The sequence below is a fragment of the Rana temporaria genome, chromosome 2, assembly GCF_905171775.1.
Source record: "Rana temporaria chromosome 2, aRanTem1.1, whole genome shotgun sequence".
NCBI classification, from domain to species: domain Eukaryota; kingdom Metazoa; phylum Chordata; class Amphibia; order Anura; family Ranidae; genus Rana; species Rana temporaria.
Window position 1 is genome coordinate 511205369 of NC_053490.1, and position 25333 is coordinate 511230701.

General features: G+C 40.9%; 1 protein-coding gene across 5 annotated transcripts in view; it reads right to left on the reverse strand.

Moving 5' to 3' along the window:
* Nucleotides 1-25333, reverse strand: part of ERG (ETS transcription factor ERG) — a 227972-nt gene that overhangs the window by 46619 nt on the left and 156020 nt on the right. For 2 of the 5 annotated variants that reach the window (XM_040338974.1, XM_040338971.1), the window contains exons 1-2: nt 18121-18721; nt 5038-5255 (exon numbers count right to left, since the gene is read on the reverse strand). In XM_040338974.1, coding sequence (XP_040194908.1) covers nt 5038-5255; nt 18121-18165 — 263 coding nt within the window. In that variant the 5' untranslated portion in view covers nt 18166-18721. Of the gene's footprint in view, nt 1-5037; nt 5256-18120; nt 18722-25333 lie in introns of those variants that run through there. The other 3 variants (XM_040338972.1, XM_040338975.1, XM_040338976.1) reach the window with 2 other exon arrangements.

Here is a 25333-nt window from a genome sequence, read left to right on the forward strand (position 1 = left end):
TGCAAAAAATGACACTCTCTCTGTCCTCTCTTAACCACAGCAACACACTACACAAGGCCGACCTGCAGGCGGCCTTTTATAGTGTGGGGCGTGTACTAAACCCCCTGAGCCATAATTGGCCAAAGCCACCCTGGCTTTGGCCAATTATGGCTCTCCGTTTTTTGTGCGCTGTGATTGGCCAAGCATGCGGGTCATAGTGCATGCTTGGCCAATCATCAGCCAGCGATGCCGCAGTGAATTATGGTCTGTGAAACGTAACTCGAATTTGGCGCAAACAACCCGTTTTGTTCGTATTTCGACGAACGATCGAACATACGATGTTCGAGACGAACATGAGTTTGACTCGAATACGAAGCTCATCCCTAGTCCATACACACAATCTGACTTTTTGACAACAAATGTCAGACGGACCTGTTTTAGCAGACAATCCGACCGTGTGTACGCTCCATCGGACAAACTTTTTCGCTTTTTCATCGGACAGATGTTCGCTGTGAGAACAAACTTTCCGGCAACAAATGTCCGATGGAGGCTAATCCGATCGTGTGTACACAAGTCCACCAGACTAAAGTCCAAAGTACAAACATGCATGCTCAGAACCAATGCTAAAGATCAGACAACAATAGCAGAAGTTGCCCAAAGGGTGGCGGTAAAGAGCAGAAAAACCACGTAGTACGTCAATTCCGTCACTACGTTCGTGTTGGCTGAAAAAGTCCTGCCGTGTGTGTATGCATACCAAGTTCACGGACAATGCCCTTCGGACAAAAATCCATGGAAAAGTCAGTTAGAAGTCCGATCGTGTGTATGAGGCTTTAGAGTTTCATGTCCTCCTTCTTCTTATCTGTGCAGCCCACACTCTGGATAAATGACAGCCCACTCCCTACCTTCCCCTCCATGCGCACTGAGCAGCTAAACAAAATGGCGTGGGATGGTACTTGTTGATATATGGAGACTTTACCACCCTGTAATTCTAAGCATTTACAGACAAACAAGAGACACAAGCTGGAGGGGCATGAAAAAGGCTGTGATTGGAAAAACATCCCTATAGGTAGCCTACTACATGTTTTTGCACAAAAATAATGATAATTTGAGTTCAGTTCAAATACATATTTGTATGACAATTTCAAATACTTGTTTTGATATTATGTATTTTTTCTTTGTATTTCGAAGGCTGCTTTTTTTTTAACATGTGACTAGCAGCAGAGGACTCGAAGCTGCTCCCGCAGGTGTTTCCTTGTAGATGGCCTGAGAAAGAGCTGTGTCACATGACAGATGTCAGCTGTAAATTGATTATAAAAAAGGTGTGTGAGTAATATTAATATATATATATATATATATATAAACTGGTTGTAGGCAACTTAGTTTGCTAGGTGGTAACTAGCCTGGCTAATTGTTAGGGGGACCGACTGACTTATCTCTAACTCTGTATTTGATGCACCTTTCTCTTCTGTCATTAGGTGGCATTGTTGCTTGTGGCATTAGAATGACAAGGGCATAGTGAATTTAAACTAGGAGTGGATGGTTTGTCTCAGTCAATTGGCAGTTTTTTTTGGCCTCTTGGCCTGCTGGGAGAGCATATTTATTGGGGAGGAGTCAGGTGATCAGGGTTCAGTGCCACCTGGATGAATGTCTGGGTGGACGTCTGTTATAAGGCTCCCGGTTGCTAGGCCAGAAGCCAGAGGTCCATCCTGGGAGAACCTGGCTGCTAGGCAGTCAGAGGCCTATCCGGGTTTGAGAAAAGCACATAGGGGTTGGGGCTTCAGGCCGGAAGCCCAACCAAGTTGCAGAAGTTTCACTTGGCGGGGAACCGAGTTGTTGCCAGCAGTGAGGGAGAAACAGTTGCCATAAGGGACGTTTAAGACCAGAGGTAAAGGGGAAGCAATTGCCCTGGCCTAAAATGTTTCTCAAGAATACCTTGCAAGAGGCTCAAGGCAGGCCTTGAACAAGCTCTATCATGTCCTTGGCTCTGATCAACTTGTGGATAGTCTTTGGCTTCCAAAAGTCGGGCTTGACTCCATGTAGCCCCTGCTCCTTGATAAACTTAAAAGTGTCCAAGTAATACCAAGGAGTGTCCCATTTGTCCCATCCAAGGGACCCCCAAAGAGGCAGGAGGAAAAAAACAGGACATGGACTTTCCACCAGAGTCCAATGTTCTGTCCACCAAAGTCCTATGGATGCAGTTTCAAGCAAAGAACACCCTCATTTGGGTAGCGATGTCAGGCACACCCTTATCGCCTTTGAGGGGCTCCTTGAACATGACTGTCCGCTTCACTCTATCTGGGGCAATAGATGATCCTGGATGTCCTTCAGCCATGAAATGAGGCAGGCTCTGGGTGACTTGCTGCAGTTTCTAATGCACACTGTGGGAAGCTCACAGTCTGCAGTGAAATCAAAGTAAGCAATTTCAGCACAGGAGAGGAGCACACTTTTACTTTTGGAACAATGAGATACTGGTGGGATAGTGGTGTACTGACCATTGGGGTCTAAAAACAAGGAAAAACATGAGGTTCTACACCAGCAGCACGCTGACACATGGAAGTCATCATGGTACACTGATGTTTGTGGTAAAGTAGTGCACGACATGGCATTTGAGTAAGTTAAGTTACAGCTCAATAGTGCTTGATAGTCATTAATGAAAAGACATTGATACCTGGGGACACAAAACTCTGACTTCTTGGAAACTTAAAATACTGGCACACTGACAATGATAAACCCACAGTAATGCAGCGTACACACGATCGGACATTCCAACAACAAAACCGTGGATTTTTTTCCGATGGAATGTTGGCTCAAACTTGTCTTGCATACACACGGTCACACAAATGTTGTCGGAAATTCCATACGTCAAGAACGAGGTGACGTACAACACTAGAACGAGTCGAGAAAAATGAAGTTCAATGATTCCGAGCATGCGTCGAATTTCGAGCATGCGTAGGATTTTTGTGCGTTGAATTGTGTACACAATTGTTTTTGTTGTCGGGAAAATTGAGAACCAGCTCTCAAACATTTGTTGACGGAAATTCCGACAGCAAATGTCCGATGGAGCCTACACACGGTCGGATTTTGCGACAACAAGCTCATATCGAACATTTGTTGTCGGAAATTCCGACCGTGTGTACAATGACATTGGGAGAAATTGAATATATAGAGGCTGAATATAAGATGGTCAGGAGGTTGAATTTTCTTGTTCATTTGAGTCTTGATCATTCTCATTGCCTATCTTTCATTAAGAGTACTTGCTATCAGCCAGATCTTCCCATATCTGTCATATTTGGCCACCCCATAATTTGAAATACAGTATAAACAGTGCAGTGCTAAAACATAACACACTATAAGTCGAAAAAAAAAAAAAGAATTGCAATGATAGTGACTTTTACTCCAATGGAAAATTATATAAAAGTCCCAAAATCCAAATGATTAAGTGGAAGACTGACAGTCCCACTTGGAAATCATATGGAAACCGGAGTGTCACCAAAGAGAGTTCCTATTACGCTTACCAGAACTCCTCTTGATTTGCCTAAGGCTGACCATATACGACTCAAATTTTGCCAATTCCTGTGAATGGGCCATGGTTGGTTCATCCGGCAGTTCATCATGGCCAATTCACAGGAATTGCAAATCAAAATCCAAAAAGATGGCTGTCGTACTCTTTTGGGATGCAGAGCAGACTGGAAGTGACAACAGGGGGGCTGGGTTATATGTTTCGAGGCCATTCAAGCCTATTTCTCAAGCCAAAAGTCTGGAGTCAGCCAGACTTTTGGCTTGAGAAATAGGCTTGGGTGGCCTTCGAAACATGTAACCCAGCCCCCCTGTTGTCACTTCCAGTCTGCTCTGCATCCTAGAGTATGACGACCATCTTTTTGGATTCTGCTTCCTCCATCACAGATGGTTTTTAGCCCTACTTGTGGACAACAAGGCTGCAAGTTTTACAGAAGGGACTCCATGCTCCACATGCAAAGTCAGCTACTGACTGTGGTAATACAAAAAAAGCAACATTTCTTATGCACTATGTGAGTTGCTAATTTACATGCACCTAATACTGCCTGTAATTTATGTCACTTTGTCTGGTGCCCCCTGTTGTGTCTTATTGGCTCTACAGGTTACCCACCAGCCCACCCTGTGTGTTTGCTTGTACCAAAATATCCTGCTATACTGAAGATTACCACCAGAGGCCCTAACCTATTAATGAGCAAGTTCTTTTAACTGTTTGTGATGGTTGCCAATTGTCTTTCACAATCCAATAAATAATTTTTTTTTATTATACTTAGATCGTGCCCCCTCTCCCTCTGTATCAGTCACTGTTCTGGTATTTATACAGTTGACGGTGCTGGCTGTTAAAACACAATAGCTGGAAATGGAAGATTCATCTATCCAAGCTGTTTAACCTGGATAAGGGGAGTCTTTGAATGCTATAAATTCTTCACACCTAAAGCCAACTTAAAGCAGAGTTTCACCCAAAAGTGGAACTTCCGCTTTAAGCACTCCTTGTCCCATGACATGCCACATTTGGCATGTAATTTTTTTTGGGGGGGGGGGGGAGTGTGTGTCCTCTTTTTAGTGGAACTTCCTGTCCCACTTACTCCTTCCTGTCCTCGGGCCGCCTAGGCGACGACTCCTCTCGCCCTAGGCTGCCCCTACCTGCCAGCGATCTTCTGGGACACAACACAGGTCCCAGAAGAAATGTCAGAACGTAGCGCATCTTGTGCATGTGCAGTATGCGCCCGGCCGTGAAGGCATAAGCTGTCATGGCCGGGTGCCCACAGTAGATATGACGGTTCTGAGAAGAGGAGGGGGAGAGGAGCGGGGGCTCCGTGCGGCCGCATCGCTGGACCGTGATACAGGTGCGTGTCTGTTTATTAAAAGTCAGCAGCTATGCTTTTTGTAGCTGCTGCCTTTTAATAAACTAAAAAAACGGGTAGAACTCCGCTTTAAGACTGGCCACCTATATACTCACACTTCCAGAACAATGCCTGCAAAAGCAGCTTGGTAGTGCCAAGCGCAAGCTAGAAAAGTTGTAAAAATTGGCCAATTTTTCCTTACCGGGATCCGTTGACTTGAGTGGGGTTACATTCCATTTTGATGGTGACTCTGGATGGGGGCTGGGACAGCCAGTCTTGCTGAGGGACCCGTGGACTCATTTTCGAAGTTTGCCCATATTCACTGGAGGATGAAGCCGTCATCTCCGACTTGGTAAGGTGTGGCGTTCCGTAGGCACACTCAAATAATGACTGATCGTCGCTCACCACTGATAATGCTTCCTGTACACAAACAGAGGGGATTCCAGAGATTAAAATTATTTATAAGAAACCAAAGGCCATATAGGCCAAGGAAAAAAAAGAGACTTTTTATTTTTTAAATGCAGATAAGATAATGTCCACAGGCATGGAGAATTTGTTATCAGATGCTTGACAATGGCCAACAATAACCTGAATAAAATAATGGAATGCAGTGAAAAAAATGTTGGCCTTAAAATACATTGGAGAACTGAGTGATGGATGGTTCTCAGAACGTGGTGCTACATGGCCAGACAGAGACATAAAAACAGGATTCGATATTTCCCTCTATGGATTGCTTACATAGTTTTATAATAATGAGACAAAAAAATAAAAAAGTCAAGTTTTTTTTTTTCTTTTTTTTTAAGTGTATTTTGTGCGTGTACTCGAGAGAGGAGCCGGACTGCAGGAGTTGGGAGTAGGCAGGCCTCCCCCAGAGGCAATCTGACACCTTTCTCCATGCCCCGGGTGGCAATGGTGGGTGTGTGAGGGGGTCCTCCCACACAGTCCGCCCTTCCTGCTCCGCTTTGAAGCCCAACGGGGCAGAGGGACTCCCTATAAGGGAGTGAGATGATCTAGCCCGCTCAACCAGCCCCGTTAGTCCTTCGCCTCTCTTTTTAGAGACCGCGTGGTCAAAGTGCGTGCATGTTAACCCAATTTCGAGTGCGTGTAAGTGTGGTGGTTTTTGTGGGAGGGGGGTGGGCGTACTAAGCACAGGCTTACCTCGCATAGCACACCCACCGGGAGCCGGGCTGAGACCACCAAACTCAATTCACATGTAGCTGAGACCGGGATCCGAACCCCTAGCTGCAGAGGTGAATGGCTTGTCAGCGCAGTGCCAATCGCGTTGAGCCACCGCAGCTCCAAAAAAAAGTCAAGTTTAAAGACTAACTCCAGCTAAAGTGTTTGGGGTATAAAGTGGGAAAGAAGACTATTTATAAAGGAGAGAAGCTGACTTTCAGCAAACATTCTCTGCAGGTGAATATTCCAGAAATAGTCCACCCAGTTCACCCAATGAAAAAAAAAAAAGAGAAATAGAATAAATAAAGATATAAAAAATACAACAAATACAGAACACCATACCCACAGCTAATCCAGAGGAAGGCAAAAAAAAAAAACAACCGAAATGAAAACAGCAGGCCCCACCAACTACAGGCTGCCTGCAGAAAACTACAGGAGGGGGCGGAGACAAGACCAGGCACCCTGCACAAGGAGAGAGAACAGCAGTGAGCGGTCTTCATTACAGGAAAGTCTCACACTGGATTACTGCACAAATCTAGAAGAAATACACAAAGCACACCAAGATTCAAGAAAGAATTTACATGATGAATTGATTTAGACAATATTTACTTATGCTGGAGTTCAGCTTTTAAGCAGCAAAGCTAAAGTGTAAACTTTTCCATTCCCAGCCTTGGGTGAGAATTTTAACAATTTTCCAATGTTAAAATTCTCAAAAGCCATTGATACGAACAAGCCCTTTACTGAAGGTGTCTCATTAATTTATTATTTTTTTATTTTATTTTTCCTTCCAGTTTATTTTACCAAATTGCGCTGTCAAAATTGCGTAGCAGAAAACGCTTGTTCCTGCTGCACGATAATATGAACAGAACAGAGCCTAAAAACACACGGAAAAAAAAATCAATGAAGCCTCAAAATTGCCTACAAGTGTAGAAACTTGTCACGTTTCAGAATCTTAACACACCTTCATATTCCTATTTCCAACACACAATGGCATCTTGAGAATCTCTCAGGAGTTATTGTCTGTGAACGTCAGATCACTTCATTCCCAAGACTTGTATTCGTAACCTTTTGTCTGAGGTTCACTACTGCAGATTGTTTGGTGGAAGTGACTAGTTAAGGTTACCCATCCTGTCTAAATAATAATAGCTTTATACAAGGTTCTCGCTGGAAGGCAAAGTTGCAAGTTTTTTATTCTCAAGTGGCACTGAAGTAGAATCTCAGCTAAACTCCAGCCTTCCCTTCCATCTTACTCTGATTTTACTGCACGCTGTGGGCTTCTCACAGTATGCATTGAAAGCTGCAGCAAGTCAGATACAGCCTGCCTCATTTACTGGGTGGCATATGTCCAGCATCATCCTCTCTGGCTTGTCCATCTCCTTCATTTGACTTCAGTTTCTTTCAATGATGGAGGCTCAGCATCACATGTGGGCATTTCTTATGAAAATACAGCCTACCTAGGAACACCTTCAGACTAACATCCACCCATCAGGTCATTTCTATTCTCGCATCTCACACATACTGTATGTATGAAGGATCAGCTTTGTAACCCTACTTGTATCTCAACTTATTACCCCAGAGGAACCCTTGCCATAATTTTGAGGTTTTGGGGAACCCCTGCCAACTCATTGGAGGTCAAAATAGCCAATGACATTGGTTACCAGTAGAATGAATGCCCCCAATACAGTGGTGGCCAGATTGTCATCCTTACAGACAGCTAAATAGATCACTGGTGTTATGATGATGGCTCTACCAAGTGGTATTGGTCGTGGAAATTTTGCAGGCACCATCAGATGGGAGGACAATCCTCCAGAGCCCAAGGAACCCCAAGCAATCTCTGGGGGAACTCTTGGGTTTCAATGAACCCTGGTTGAGAATGGCTGCTCTGGTACATGAAGTGTGTTTATGAATACAGATCCCCCCCCCCCCCCCCCCACACACACACACGTCTCCGTAATATGGAAGATAGTCCTCCCAGAGCTCAAGGAAGCAACCTCCTGGGGAAACCCTTGGGTTTCAATGTACCTAAGCACGGCTTTCGACACTGTAGACCACAGACTACTGCTAGCTAGGCTAGTTGAAGTGGCCAAAGTCGCCGAAGGTGATTTACCCTGGTTCTCCTCCTTGGAAAACTGATCACAAACAGTGAAACTGGGATCTTTCACCTCTGAAAAACGTACGGTATCATGCGCAGTCCCTCAGGGATCTCCCTTGTCACCTGTATTGTTCAATATCTATCTCTGCCCCCTCTTCGAAATCATCAGGAACCAGAAGCTACTTTACCACTCCTATGCAGACGACACTCAACTGTATTTCCGCATCTGCAACGAAAACGATCATTCTCTTGGACTAGAAAAATCCCTCTCGCTAATAGATAGCTGGATGACGTCCAGTTATCTTAAAATTAATGGTTCAAAAACAGAACTTCTCCTGTTTCACGCAAACCAAAAAAGATAACCCGCGTCAACTTGGACTCCCCCGCCCATTCTGGGTAAAACTATCACCCCTAGCAAAAAAGTCAAAAGTCTCTGAGTCATTTTCGATACCTACATGACAATGGATGCACAAATAGGGTCAGTGGTCAGCGGATCCCACCATCTGCTGCGCCTACTACGCAGACTCACACCCTTTTATCTAGAAAAAGGACATTTCAGTCGTGGTGGGAACAATCATCAATTCCAGACTAGACTACGCAAATGCCCTCTATCTAGGACTCCCCAAATACCAAATCACTCGTCTGCAAGTCATTCAAAATACGGCCGCTCGATTAGTGACTGGGAAAAAAACATGGGAATCAATCTCACCTTCGCTGAGATCCCTTCATTGGTTGCCAGTAAAAGACAGAATGACTTTCAAGGCACTCTGCCTAATACATAAGTGTATTCACGGAAACGCCCCCCAATATCTTTGCAAAAAAATAAAAGCCCATAACCCCAATCGCATTCTGCGATCCACAAATCAAAACCTACTCCAAATACCCAAAGCCAGATACAAGTCCAAAGGAGATCGAAGATTTGCAGTCCAAGGACCTCGGCTGTGGAATGCGCTACCAACCACCATCCGACTGGAGTCGGACAACTTGGCCTTCAGGAGAAAGATTAAAACCCATCTCTTCTGAGGTCAAGGGGTTGCCTTACCCATGGAATGGAAACAGCGCCCAGAGGCGATTCAGTTCGCATGTGTTGCGCTTTACAAGTTCCTCACTCACTCACTCAACCCTGATTGAGATTGAGAATGGTTGCCATGGAATATGAAGTGTGTTATGAATACAGATCAGCCCCCACGTCTCTAGAATATGGAGGACAATCCTCCAGAGCTCAAGGAAGCAACCTCTGAGGGAACACTTGGGTTTCAATAAACCCTGGTTGAGAATGGCTGCCCTGGGACATGAAGTGTGCGCTGAATGCAGATCATCCCCCAACCTCTCCATAATATGTAGGACATTTCTTCAGAGCTCAAGGAAGCAACCTCTGGGGGAACCCTTAAACCACGTAAACATGACCATTTTTCATGTCATGGAAAAAAACTAAGTTTTTCTCAACATGTACGACGGCACTATAAAGGGGAAGTTCCATTAGATTGGCGACACCCTTTGGGCTGACTATGCAAATTTCCCTTCTCATAACCTGCTTCTGAGCATGTGCGTTTTTTTCCTGACGTTAAAGCCTCCACACGATCGTTTTTCACGACGTGAAAAATGACGGAAAAAAATAGAGCATGTTCTAAATTTTTAATGGCCATTTTTCACGTTGAGAAAAATGCTCAGGAGCCTACACGCGATCGTTTTTAATGACCAATTTAAAAAATTGCACTTTTTTCGTCATGAAAAATGGTCGTGTGTACACGGGATTAGGTTTCAATGAACCCTGGTTGAGAATAGCTGCCCTAGGAGATGAAGTGTGCTCTGAATACAGATCGTCCCCCACGTCTCCATAATATGGAGGACAGTCCTCCTAGAGCTCAAGGAAGCAACCTCTGAGGGAACACTTGGGTTTCAATGAACTCGGGTTGAGAATGGCTGCCCTGGGACATGAAGTGTGCTCTGAATGCAGATCGTCCCCCAACCTCTATATAATATGTAGGACGTTTCTCCAGGGCTCAAGGAATCGACCTCTGGAGGTACCCTTGGGTTTCAATGAATCCTGGTTGAGAATGGCTGCCCTGGTACATGAAGTGTGTTATGAATACAGATCAGCCCCCACATCTCTATAATATGGAGGACAGTCCTCCAGAGCTCAAGGAAGCAACCTCTGGAGGAACCCATGGATTTCAATGAATCCTGGTTGAGAATGGTTGCCCTGGGACATGAAGTGTGCTCTGAATACAGGTCACCCCCCCCCCCCCATGTCTCCATAATATGTAGGACAGTCCTCCAAAGCTCAAGGAAGCAACCTCTAGGAGAACCCTTGGATTTCAATGAACCCTGGTTGAAAATGGCTGCCCTGGGACATGAAGTGTGCTCTGAATACAGATCACCCCCATAATATAGGGTGGGAGGTTTCTGTAGTTCACACAGACAGCCTGGGCAAGGCTTATAACATTGCTTGGCAAATGGCACTGCAGAGTAGGGCAGCTGGTTTCTGGTAGGATCAACAGTGTGACTGGGGCAGAGCTGATAGCATTGTATAAGACAGTACAGCCTAGATAGAGAGCAAAGGAAGGAACAAGTCCACTGGATTTCTGGCAGGATCAACAGGTATTTTTTGCATTTACAGAACAGATATATTAAAAATACTTCCGATAGTGGATGTAAGAGTAAATAGGAGCAAAAATTAGAAGTTAATTTTCAGGATGTATATACACTTTAACTTCTTCCCATCCAGTCCTAGCTTCCCTGGGCTGTTATGTCCAGAGGGTGGCAAGGTCTGCCTGATCATGTGACCACTGTGACAGCCAATCACTGTGGTCACATGATCGGGCAGACCTTGCCACCCTCTGGATGTAATAGAGACCAGGAACTGTCTTTTGACAGTGAGTGTGCTTCCAGCACAGAAATCTCTCCTACCTATGGTGCGGCGTTTGGGCGTTAAAGCACACCCTATTTTTCGCCGCATATATGCATTAAAGTTAAAAAACATATTTTTGTCTATAATTTATAGGCACATTGGGGCAGCCAAATCACATTTTACCTATGAACCCCCATGATTTGGGTATATAAGAAACAATATTATACACACTGAACAGCAATGTAAAGTAAACGCATGAAAGCTGTATTAAAATCAGTTTCAGACAAATGTTACAATAACAAATGAAAACTACGCTGAAAATGGAAGAGTTAGCTTTTTTAAATATATATGGCCAGATTCACATACGGCGGCTTAAAGATGTGCGGGCGTAGCGTATGTAATTTACGTTACGCCGCCGCAAGTTAGAGAGGCAAGTGCAGTATTCACAAAGCACTTGCGTCCTAAGTTACGGCGGCATAGCGTAAATGTGCCTGCGTAAGGGCGCCTAATTCAAATTGTGAAGAGGTGGGCGTGTTTTACGTAAATAAAGCATGACCCCACGTAAATGACGTTTTGAACGAATGGCGCATGCGCCGTCCGCGGTCGTATCCCAGTGCGCATGCTCCAAATCACGTCGCAAATAGTCAATGCTTTCGACGTGAACGTAACCTATGCCCAGCCCTATTCTGAATCGACTTACGCAAACAACGTAAAATCCGACGGCGGTTCCGACGTCCATACTTAACATTGGCTGCGCCATCTTTTTGGTGGTTTATCTTTACGCCTGAAAACGCCTTACGTAAACTGCGTATCTTTACTGCGACGGGCGAGCGTATGTTCGTGAATAGGCATATCTCGCTGATTTACATATTCTAGGCGTAAATCCGCGTACACGCCCCTAGCAGCCAGCGTAAATAGACAGCTAAGATACGACGGCGTAGGATGACTTACGCCGCTCGTATCTTAGCAACATTTAGGCGTATCTCAGTTTGAGCATACGCTTAAATGTAGGACGGCGCGGATTCAGAGTTACGACCGCGTATCTACTGATAGGCCGGCGTAACTATACCTGAATCGGGCTAATACATTTTTTTTTTACGTTTTGTAAAAAGTTTTAAGCCCTTTAACTAAGGGCTCATTCACAACAGCCGCATTGCCCAAAGCAGTCGCAAAATAAGAACAAGGCAATTTGTACTGCGTCCAATCAATGGCTTTGGTTTGCAGTTTACAGTGCGCACAAAAATAAATAAAAAGCACACGTTCTATTTCTGTGCAGCACAAAGGAATTACATTAGAAGTTGGAAAAAAGAAGGAAAACCAAGCATGTGTTATAATAACTTATTGCAGCACCACATTCACGCCGATCACGCGTGATTCAGATTCAGAATACTTTAATAATCCCAAAGGGAAATTATTACATTTATTTAATAACGCACGCTGTGTGATGTAAATGAGCCCCAAAGTCTTCACTGCTCTTTGCATGGATCCTGCAGAAAAATATTCAGCATGGCGCCACCTGCAGGGAATGTTGTGTTATGCCATATCTTTTATCTGGCTATGAAGACTCAACAGAAACAGGTCTCCATATTTAACCCCTTGCCTACTGGACACTTTGACCCCCTTTCTGCCCAGGCCAGTTTTCAGCTTTCGGCAATTTCGCACTTTGCACTAAATGACAATTGTGCGGTCATGCAACACTGTACCCATATGAATTTTTAACCATTTTTTTTTAGACAGATAGAGCTTTTTTTGGTGGTATTAAATCTCCACTTTTTTTTTCCCTTGCTAAACAAATGAAAAATGACCGACATATTAAAAAAAGAAAAAGAAAGAAAAAAACAACCGTTTTTTAGTTTCTGTTATAAAATGTTTCTCCTTCACTAATGTGCACTGATAGGTGGGGCTTATGCGTACTGATAGGCAGCACTGATGGGCGATAGGCGGCACTGATGGGGACTAATAGTTGGCACTGATGAGGAGGCACTGATGGGCACTAATAGGCAGCACTGATGGGCGATATGCGGCACTGATGGGCACTAATAGTCAGCTCTGATGAGGAGGCACTGATGTGCACTAATAGGCAGCACTGATGAGAAGGCACTGATAGGCGGCACTGATGATGAGGCACTGATAGGTGGCACTGATGGGCACTGATGATGAGGCACTGATAGGTGATAGGTGGCACTGATGGGCAGCACTGATGACTATTCTAAAGATCCGCTAATCTATCTGAATCTACCATTTGTTTAGATACGCATTCGTAATTTTGGATAATTCTTAACTTTAAATAAATTAGTATTCGTTATGTTCACTAACAGCCAAATTTGAAAGGAAATTCCAACACCTATAATTGAATAGTTAGTATTAGTTAAGTTATTATTATTTAGTAGTTATTTCAGATTTTCAAATTTTCGAATCTACACATTTTCAACTTTACAAATTTATGAATATTCAAATTTACAAATATTCGGAAGAATTTGTTAAAGGGATTATCACTAATTCTGATATTTCCGAATTGCCAAATTCATTAAAAAACTAATTGCACATGTCTACCAACCATTTAACACTGACAAGGGTGCTTATTTATTTACAACATTTGGGAAACCTTTATCCCAAAAGGAAAAAAATAAAAGATTTGTTGTAACTGCTTATAAAATGTAACCCGAAGTTTGCTTTCAATTTGTTAGTGTATTTAAATCTGACAGTACATCCAACGCTCCCTTCCCCCAGACTGACAATGCTGCTGTCTAAAATGTGCTCCCTGTGCTCCTTCATCTAGAATGGAGGCAGTCTAATACAGGAGGTGTGTTACTGGCCAGATCACCAGGTGAAAACAGAAGCAAAAAAGACTAAAAATAAGAAAAAGAATACAGCCACCACATCTAATGACTGGTTAGCTGCAAAAAAAAAAAAAAAATGTTATAAATAATACATTTTATATATATATATATATATATATATATATATATATACATTTTATATTTATATATATATATATATATATATATATAATCATTTTTTTATTACATTAATATGTATATTTATTTTGGATTTAAATGTTTAGGTTTTATACTACTTTAAGTAAAAGGCAAAATAAATACTAACTCTAGTTAACATAGTTACAACAGTATTTTTACTTATTTTTTATTAAAAAAACTTTAGGGAAAAAAAAAACTTTTAAATAAATAAAAAGCTGATCAGTGTAAGCACCCTATATGATTTGTCCCAACCCCTGTAGCTCACACTAGCACTGGACAGCTTGGCCCGTTGGAAATAACATATGTTACAGGAGGAACACTGAAAAACAAAAAGTGTAGCGACAGACTGCATCATGTATGTGTCATTTTTATGTTGCCCATACACTGTAGTTCCACTTTAAAGATGTTTTTCAATGCTGTTGCTAGAGAACATAGACTGGTTATACCATTTAATTGACCACAATGCATTTGAGCAACTCAACACAAACAAATATTCATAGGGATATATGTAAAATATATTTAAAACATGCAATTTTATGACCTCATCTAGTCAGGGGTAACCATAGCGGCCAATCAGAATCCATCCTGCGCTCGTCTAACTTTAGTGGTTAGAAAAGCACAAGAAGCTTGCACTGTGCGGTAATTCACCAAAGAGCTAACCCTTAACAATAAGAACGTTTCATAAGATCAACAGAGCTCCTAAAAATGATCCTATACTCCTGACAGCATAGAAAATACATCTAAACAAACGCAATTCATAGTAATATGTTAAAAACCCGTTTGACTTTCTTTTTTTTTTTTTTTAAGTACAAATATCCTATTTTTGCCAATTTTATATTATGCAATCAAAAGCATTATGCCCCATACAGACGGTCGTTTTTTGTGATGAAAAAAAAATGACGTTTGAAGTGATGAAAAAAAACGACATTTTTGAAACTTCATTTTCAAAAACGATGGAGCATACACACCATCATTTTGAAAAATGATGAACAAAGTGACGGCACTCTAAAGGGGAAGTTCTATTCGCCTTGAGGCTGCTTTTAGCTGGTTACTTGTTAGTAAAAGATGATTCGTGCTTTTTTGTCTGTTACAGCGTGATGAATGTGCTTACTCCATTATGAATGGTAGTTTTACCTCCCGTCTCAAAACTTGCTTCTGGGCATGTGCGTTGTGGGCATGTGGCATGTGCGGGTTTAAAAACGTCGTTTTGCCCACACACTATCATTTTCATTGACACAAAAAATGACATTTTGAAAAACGACACAAAAAATTTGAGCATGTTCGAATTTTTTTTTGGTCGTTTTTCTGAAGACATAAAACGACATTTTCCCCACACACTATCATTTTAAATGACGTTTTCAAAAACGTCATTTTTTTTCATCACAAAAAACGATCGTCTGTATGCGGCATTAGTGGACTGAAGCTGCAAAAATATATCCTTTTTTTTTTTTTTTTTTTTTTACAAAAAATGTTATTGCATTTTTAAGATTTTATACAAAATACACAAAACAGTTTGCACACTATCTATTTTTTGTTTAAAAGCTACTAAGATTAATATATATAAAATATATAAAATATATTTTCCAGATATATAATTTAGTAGTTTTGCTTATGTAAATTAAGATAAAAGTCAGAGGACATTTTCTTGAAAAGAGGAACAAGAAGGAACCATTAGAGGGAACCCTTTCTAAGAATAAATACAGAAAAGTTTTTTTTATCAAACACTGTACACCGTCCGTGGTCAGTATGGTTAAAGATATTCTTAATAATTCCTTGTGCTAGATATGATAACCTAGACACAAATATTCACAACTCTTGGTTCACGTTAAGCTGTAAGACACTTCAAGTATTTTTGGTTATTTGTCGGTTCCATGAACCAAATTAAGATTTTTATTGATGTTTTAATTATTATTATTATTATTATTATTATTATTAATAAACAAATATGTTTATATATAAAATATTAGTAACTTTTTTTTTGGAAAACCAATGTAAAGCAGAATTGCAATAATTAGGATTCCAAAATTAATAAAATATGCTGTACACTAAGAAATTCTTACTTTGTGAATGGAAAACAAATATAATATAGGCATAGGACCTTTGAACAATTTACTCCAAAAATGCTTTAAATGGAAATTAAAAAATATTAGTATTTCCTAGTTAGATGTTTGAAAGTTGGTGGACCACAGAAATAAAAAAAATTACTACCTCCTTAATGTATATGCAACCAATTTTAATTGTAAAATACATTAAAAATATCTAATATTATCAACATTTGGGACTACAGGTTTTCAGGATATGTCTGACGTAGGCTATTCCACATTTGGGACTATAGGCTTTCAGGATTTGGCCTATGTGTAATATATATTCAATATTTGGGACTACAGGTTTTCACGATTTAGCCTATGTTTTATATAATTAATATTTGGGACTACATGTTTTCAGGATTTAGTTTATGTCTAATATATTCAACATTTCGGACTACAGGTTTTTAGGATTTAGTCTATGTCTAATATAATTAATATTTGGGACTACAGGTCTTCAGGATTTGGCCTGTATCTAATACATTTATTATTTGAGACTACATGTTTCCAGGATTTAGCTTATGTCGAATATATTTAACATTTGGGATTACAGGTTTTCAGAACTTAGCATATGTCTAACGTATTTAACATTTGGGACTATAGGTTTTCCCGGTTTAGCCAATGACTAATATATTCAATATTTGGAACTTCCTATTTTCAGAATTTATGCTACTGTATATCTAATATATTTAACATTTGGGACTCTAGGTCTTCAGGATTTATCCTATATCTAATATATTCAACATTTGGGACTCTAGGTCTTCAGGATTTATCCTATATCTAATATATTCAACATTTGGGACTCTAGGTCTTCAGGATTTAGCCTATGTCTAATATAATTAATATTTGGGACTACAGGTCTTCAGAATTTGGCCTATATCTAATACATTTATTATTTGAGACTTCATGTTTACAGGATTTAGCCTATGTCAAATATATTTAACATTTGAGACTACAGGTTTTCTAAATTTAGCATATGTCTAACATATTCAACATTTGGGACTCTAGGTCTTCAGGATTTAGCCTATGTCTAATATAATTAATATTTGGGACTACAGGTCTTCAGGATTTGGCTTATATCTAATACATTTATTATTTGAGACTTCATGTTTACAGGATTTATCCTATATCTAATATATTCAACATTTGGGACTACAGGTCTTCAGGATTTAGCCAATGTCTAATATATTCAATATTTGGAACTTCCTATTTTCAGGATTTATCCTTTATCTAATATATTCAACATTTGGGACTCTAGATTTTTAGGATTTAGCCTATGTCTAATATTTGGGACTTCAGGTCTTCAGGATTTATCCTATGTCAAATATATTTAACATTTGGGAATATAGGTTTTCAGAATTTAGCATATGTCTGATATATTTAACATTTGGGACTATAGGCTTTTAGGGTTTAGCCTATGTCTAATATTTGGGACTACAGGTCTTCAGGATTTATCCTATGTCAAATATATTTAACATTTGGGACTATAGGTTTTCAGAATTTAGCATACGTCTGATATATTTAACATTTGGGACTATAGGCTTTTAGGGTTAGGCCCGTGTATAATATATTCAATATTTGGGATTACAGCTTTTCAGGATTTAGTTTATGTCTAATATATTCAATATTTGGAACTACATGTTTTTAGGATTTATTTTATATCTCATATATTCAACAATTGGGACTACAGGTTTTCAGGATTTAGCCTATGTCTAATACATTTGATATTTTGGATTACAGGTCTTGAGGATTTAGCATATGTCTAACATATTCAACATTTGTGACTATAAGTTTTCAGGATTTAGCCTGTGTCTAAAAAAAAAAAAAGACTTCTTAATTTTAATATGTTGAAAATCTTTTGATAAAAAAAATCCAAAAAGAGTGCAATGCAGCTCCTGATATGACTGTTTTAAGTAATCCTGTAATTATTTGCATTGTTACGTTGGAAGAATATATACGCAATTATTGAAGTGTGCACAACATTTTAGTAATGTTTTCATTTCCGGGTCTTTCTGTTATTTTGAAAAATTTGGTGGAAATTTTTGGGGAAAAAAAAAATCAGGATAATATACCATATCCTTGAATAATAAAAAAAAAAACTTACATGGGTATATTCCTCAAAAGCTGGGGTGTACTGTGTCTGTAGCATCTTTCCAGGTGTAACGACAACCAAATGCTCATAGTTTGCTTTGATCCATCTAGTCACTAGATTCTAGTGAAAAAAATCTTGAGCCGATAATGAAAAAGGTAACCGGACCAGATACAAAGTCCTGGTAATAATTGATTTATCTCTACTCAATGGCGAAGTCCAAGCACAGCTGTTTAAATGATCTTGAAGGTCCCTTTTTTCATGAATGGTTGAAAAGGTAATTACAACACACATGGGTAAACTCCATAACGAGGCAAAATTCCAATTTTTCAGGATTCATCTTGTAGAGTAGATGCCGGTTTTTGGAACCCAGCACAGAGCGACACAGGCGTGAGTTTGTACCTTCCAGAAATTTTGTTCTTACTGTGGGGAGAGGATATGGTGAAACTCAGGGATGTGTGCATATCCCAGTGATTGATGCGTCTACATCAGAAGTGCGGATTTTGTCTAATCTGCAGCACAACATTTTGAGTTCCTGTCTTACTTCCTCCTGGCCTTTCCACTACAATTGCTTGTAAAACAAACCATTCATAAAACAAAAAAAAAGGACTACAGATAACTTTTTTACTTTGCTAAATGCGGGTACTAATTTTTTCTTGGGGGGGGGGGGGGGGTTAAATCTATATGGAGTATTTTATTTTATATTGATCTATATTTATTTTAGATCAAAAATCACTTTTCCTTCTTTTTAATTGGGTAAATATAATTAAAAATTTGAGCAGAAATATTTCACAGTGTAAAAGTGCATTCTTTTGGGAATTTGAGTACCCAAGCTCTGCCAGGAAGCACTGGTAAGGTACAATGATTAAACTAGGTGCCTACAGGTAACAGACAGAAGTTGGGGTATTTTTATCTTTTTGTAATTGTTTATTTCAGCCTTTTTTTTAATTTATTTTTTAATTTTTAATATGGATGGTTTCACGCAATTGAAGTATATTACCTACCTTATATACTCTAGTATAAGCCGACCCAAATACAAGCCGCGGCACCTAATTTTAGCACAAAAAACTGGGAAAGCTCATTGACTCAATTATAAGCCTAGGGTGGGAAATGCAGCAGCTACTTTAAGTGGAAAGAGGGTCAACAATACCCATTTGCAGCCTCGCTGTGCCCATTTATGCCCTAACTGTGCCCTTTTTAAGCCTCGCTGTGCCCATTTGCAGCCTTGATGTGCCCATTTACGCCCTTACTGTGCCCATTTGCATCCCCTCTGTGCCCATTTGCATCCTCGCTGTGCCCATTTGCATCCTCACTGTGCCAAATGCAGCCCTTACTGTGCCCATCTGCAGCCTCATGTACCTTGTTCCATGTTTTACCAACTTCTCCAGCCTTCTTCCGCTGTGTTTACTGTAGAAGGTGGCCGTTGCCGGGTGTATTGCGCATTCACGAGCATGTCATTCGTTCATCGCACGGCGTAGACGTGCTCGCGAATGCGCAGTACACCCGGCAACAGCTGACGACTAGTTAACACAGCCGAGAGGGGGATTTTTCAGCATAAACACAGCCGAAAAAAACGTGCTTAAAAACTCGGCTTATACTCGAGTATATACGGTAATTGGAATAATGATTGCGTTTGCATGTTTCTCCTTTGCCTGCGTGGGTTTCCTCCAGGTACTCTGGTTTCCTCCTACACTCCAAAGACATGGTGGTAGGTTAGATAGGTCGATCGTTTTGATGAAGCCCGCTAGTTGTGTGAAACGCTTCACCTTCCTCTGCCATATCATTGCTCCATTGCATTTTGTTTTTACTCCTCAATAAACATTTTTCATTGCATCAACCTTTTGGTAAGTCTAAAGAAGATTGTAGAACTAGAATGAAAAATGTGTGGCCAGCTCTAGGCAGAAAAAAAAATCAAGTTTAAAAGTGGAACACACATTTTACGAGCTGGCACAGCATTGTATGGTCTAAGTATCGAGCGGTCACCAAAAGTTCTTTGGAATAGTTGCCTTTTCAGAAATAATTTGAGTTTTTTTTTTTTTTTTTTGCTTTTTATTTTCTTTCCCAGGCCCAGTACTGTCATTGGTTGGGTAATTTACATTAAATGCTGGCACGTGGTACAAAATAATCATGTTATCCCTTGATCTAAATCTGCTGTGTTGTTTATTGTTTTTAGAAGTAACTAAACAGCATGTGCTTTCATTTAGTCTGAAGGGCCTTGTGGAGTTGGAAGCATTTCATTGCACCTCTTTCCCAAAAGTTGAGCAGAACTCCTCTCCGTGGTCTGTACAATGAAATGCTCAGACAGTATGGAAAGTTTCCTGCATGGTTACTTTGGATGGGAACATAAGTACTTATACAATGGTATATTCAATACCTTGGAGGTCTGGATGTACGTGCAACACAGGACCACTAAACTTTCAACGATGAATCATGAAGTTAAAATACTAAGTTATATACCCTGGCATTAAGCTGTAAGCCTTTTCCAGAAGTAAATGACTGCCTCCATTCTCCTTCACAGAGATGTATTGCTTCCCACATCCCATTACTGTCATAATGTGATCCTATTTAGCTGAAGTGGCAAACATTTGAGCTGCTATGACATCACTGGATTCACCACTGTGAATCCAATTACCAGTCTGAATAGTGCGTTTCTTTAGGGCTGGACTGCAAACACTGGCACTTGTTGTCTACCCCCCTAAAAAGCACATTACAAAGAAATAAAAGTATCTGGCCACCACTGACAAGTATTTGCACCAGCCTTTCTCAACATTGTTAACATGAAGGAACCCTTGAAATAATTTTCTGGTCTCAAGGAACATCTGCTAATAAGTAGAGGAGGTTTAGGAGATATTTACAATCATGACGGGCGCTGATGTCTACGGCATAGGCGCACTTTAGAAACGGCGATCGTGCCATCCCTAAAAGAGGCCGTGCCTTGACTCTCGATAAAATATGCTTTTGCGGACTGTATAAAAACAATGAAGCTTCCACAATTCTGTAGTCAATGGGAATCGGAACCAGGTTAAAAAAAAATTGTATATTACACAACAGCAAATTATGCAAATGGTTTGCAAAGTTTTGGGTAAACCTGCATGATGGGATGACTACCCTGATCTGTGATTTGCTGTGCCTAAAGACATCAAATGACACCCTCCCAGAACTGGCCGACCGCTCCGTAGCTGTCATTTTGCTATATAGCGCGGCCGGTAAGTAGTTAGTACAGGGATTTTCCACTTTCATGGAGATTCCACAGGTATGGCACATACATATTTACATTGGTACAAGCAGGACCAATGTAACTGTGTACAAATGGCCATACCTAAACATTGACTTCAGATCTCTCCTCTGCCTTTGAAAAATTCGGGATAAAACTCGGATTGGTTCGATTTAAAGCTTTCCAAAGCCGTTAATGGCCGGTAAACAAAAAATCTAACCGAGAAGTGACAAAATACTTGCTTATGGTTTGGTATACCATAGAGATGGCCAGGGATGTTCCGGTCCCTGATCAGCTCTATTGTAAGCCCACAGAACCGCAGTCTTCAGTTCAGGCTCACCAGTGGGACGGGAGAGCCCCTGGAGGCACCGGAGGGCATCGTAAGGTGGTGATGCCTGTAAAAACAATCCATCACCTAATTAACCACTAGAATGGCTTTTATTTTAAAAAGAGACTCGCCCACTGAAAAGAAACAGTACTGGGATGATGCCTGTAGTTGCAGTAAACCCTAGCAATGAACGTCTCTTACTGTATTTGCTCCCTTAAATATACCAGCCATGCTCAACTAGGGTTCCTCAAGGGTTTCTAGAGGATCCTAAGCTGTGGGTGATTGACCGGCCATCAGATGACCATCCCTACATAGTTCTGGGTCCACCCTCGCTTGGCAGAGTTAGCGGCCTGACACGTTTGTTTTATCAGAGGCTTTCTGAGACCTGCAAATTATTGCAAGGGTTCCTCTGGAGTAAAAAGGTTTAGAAAGGCTAAAATATACCATTACATGCAGATCGATAAGCACAAAAAAAAGAAAACATACTGAACCTGCCAGAAATCTAGTGAACTGATAACTTCCTGTGCTCCTATCAGGTTCCTAGTTCCCAGCTGGAGAGGTATACTGTAGTCCTGTCCTGCTGTGCCAACACTACTTTTCCATAAATACAGTATACTGTAGTGAGTGATCGTTGTCACCCTAGGACAGAAAGTGTGTTATTGGCAGGATCACCAGGTGAAAATTTAAAAAAGGTAAAACTAAAGCAGCTGCTACATCTATGGACTGGCAAACTGCAGTATATTACATTTCTGTTGGGTTTAGATACACTTAAAAAAATGTAGACAAGTCACTTTTCCATACCCTTTTACCTTCATGTTCCATATGTTAACACTAAGCAATTATAGTCCCATAAAACATAAACAGTCACCCATTGTCTGCATGTTTTCTTAAACATAAGCCCACTACTAGCATGCCATTCCCATATCTCCTGCACCACGTCCAGCTTCCCAGAGGAACAACAGGAAGGCAAAGTGTCAACTCAGAATAACTGTGTCCACCTAACAATGGTCAGAGCCCGGCCTCTGCCAGGGGACTTGATGAATAGAGGAAGGAGTAAGCTGCACTCATCGCCCCAAGGAACGTTTATTGGATTCAGCAAATTCGAGACACGTTGAGGTCTGGGCTGAAGGTTATCACAAGGAATAAGCCAAGGAATTCCAAGCCAATGTTTATTGTGAAGCCTATTGTTTTATATGCTGAACTTTGCAGTACATATCATTGAAAATATCTGGTTGTTGTTTAGGCAAATTGCAGGCTGCAGTTGAAACCAGTCAGCAGACTGTTGATGTTTTTTAAGAAGCGATCAACGAAAAAAAGTCAACTCAATAGTAAATCACACACAGTCCTGTGTGATCCACTGCAGCAAGAAGCTCCTCAAATGTGCAAAAGGTGGGAGAGATGCACCCCCCCATCCCAAAGCACCTTGTCCCCATGTTGATGGGACAAGGGCCTCTTCCCGACAACCCTGGCCGGTGGTTGTCGGAGTCTGTGGGCAGGGGTCTTATCGGCATCTGGAAGCCCCCTTTAACAAGGGGGCCCCAGATCCCGCCCCCCTATGAGAATGGGTATGAGGTACATTGTACCCCTATCCATTCACCAAAAAAGTGTCAAAATTTAAAAACCACAAGAGACAGCTTTTGAAAATTATTTTATTAAAAAAGAAAAAGAAAAAGGGTCACGCGATGTACACCCACCGTCCATCAAGCTGCCCGACAGAACCGAAAAATAGAAAAAACTAACAGCTGTTGTATAGGCAAGGGTGGGGCCACCCAGTGAAGTAACCTGGTGGCCTCACCCCCTTCTGACGTCATGTTCCATCGTGTGACATCAGAAGGGGTCGGGGTTTCCGGTTATGTCACCGGGTGGCCCCATCCTTGCCTATGTAACACTTGTCAAAGCGAAGAGACAGCAGTCGGCGGAAGGCCTCCCATCAAGGCGGAGCTTTGTTTATTTTTTCTATTTTTCGGGTCTATCGGGTGGCATGATGAATGGTGGATGTACATCGCGGGACACTTTTTTTTTCTTTAAAAAAAAGCATTGTTAAAAACTGTCTCTTGTGGTTTTTAAATTTTGACACTTTTTTTGGTAAATGGGTAGAGGTACTATGTACCCGATACCCTTACACATGGGGGGGCTGGGATCTTTGTTAAAGGAGGCTTCCAGATGTTGCCACATCAGCATGGTCATGGTTGTTTCCATAATATTAATGTCTCAAATGCAAAACATTATTGTATAGAATTAAAAGAATCAAACATTGTAAATGTATTTTCTATGTATGATTGTGCTCAGCTCAGTAGGATAGTGGTCTGCACTCCTGCCTTTAAAGACTCAAGCCATGGGTTCAAATCCCACAAATGGGGTATCACCTACTGAAAGCTTGCATTGTACTCAGCAGCATATGCTGAAAATAATGGGCATTATGGTGTGGAATTCCAAAAATCACACATTAGTTAACATGCAGGGTGTTATCCTGCGTGCACACAGTCGTTTTTCGGCATGAAAAAAAACAACGTTTTTCAGCATGTCCAAAAAATGAAGTTTTTCCAACTTCATCATTAAAAACGATGTTGCCCACACACCATCGTTTTAAAAAAATTATGAACAAAGCACGGTGATGTACAACACGTACGACGGCACTCTGAAGGGGAAGTTCTATTCGCCTTTGGGCTGCTTTTAGCCAATTCCTTGTTAGTAAAAGACGATTTGCGCTTTTTTGTCTGTTACAGCGTGATGAATGTGCTTACTCCATTATGAATGGTAGTTTTACCAGATGCTCAAAACATGTAACTTTACGGAATAGCAGACATTACTCCATACTATTCATTCATAAATGCATTTGTTAACAAAAGAAGAAAACAAACTAGGAATACTAATTGCAATATACATAAATAGATGCACACGAGGTAGAGCACATCTCATATAAAATGGTTTTATTCACATTCATATGATCATGACTACAGTGCAGTTCCATAAAATAAACTCGGTATCAATTGGCACTTGCAAATTTGCGGATATGCTGATTTGAGAATTACAAAGGCATGTTCGCCAGTATTGGCACTCTTTTTTATTTGCTTGTTTGCCTAGTTGAAGTCTTAATTGGGCGTAACCATTAATTCCCGTTTTTATTAGTAAATGAACCCCATATTGTCCTTGGATCACTCGGATCCCCTGACGTGACAAGACACGTATAACCCCCGGCAGAGTCTGTGCCTATGGGCCGGTTCTGTACATTACAGCAGATAATGGTCAGTCAAGCTGCACTGTGATCCCGCTCCATTAGTCTGTGTATCCGGTCAGCGGAGAAGACAAAGGACTGAGCGGACCCCAAGGACTCCTGCCTTTCCTGATAACAAGCATCTATCTTGGAAGAAGCCTACACGGACAGCTTTGTTTTGGAGGAAATAACAACTTGGAAATATTTTCATTATCTCTCATCTTCAAATGGGTTCAGAGCACACAAAATACACATTTATTTTACTCACGGAAATATTTAGACTTTGGGAACTTGTTTTGGGTGACAGTAATAAAAATGTAAAAATATATTCCACCCAGACCCCCCCCCCCCCCCCCCATCACGAAAAGGAAATAAAAGTGTATCCAAATAAAATATTACAAACACGGCCGGCCAATTACCTCCACCAATCCCTGCAATGGGGGAACATGGGGGAGGGGGCATTTCCAAATGT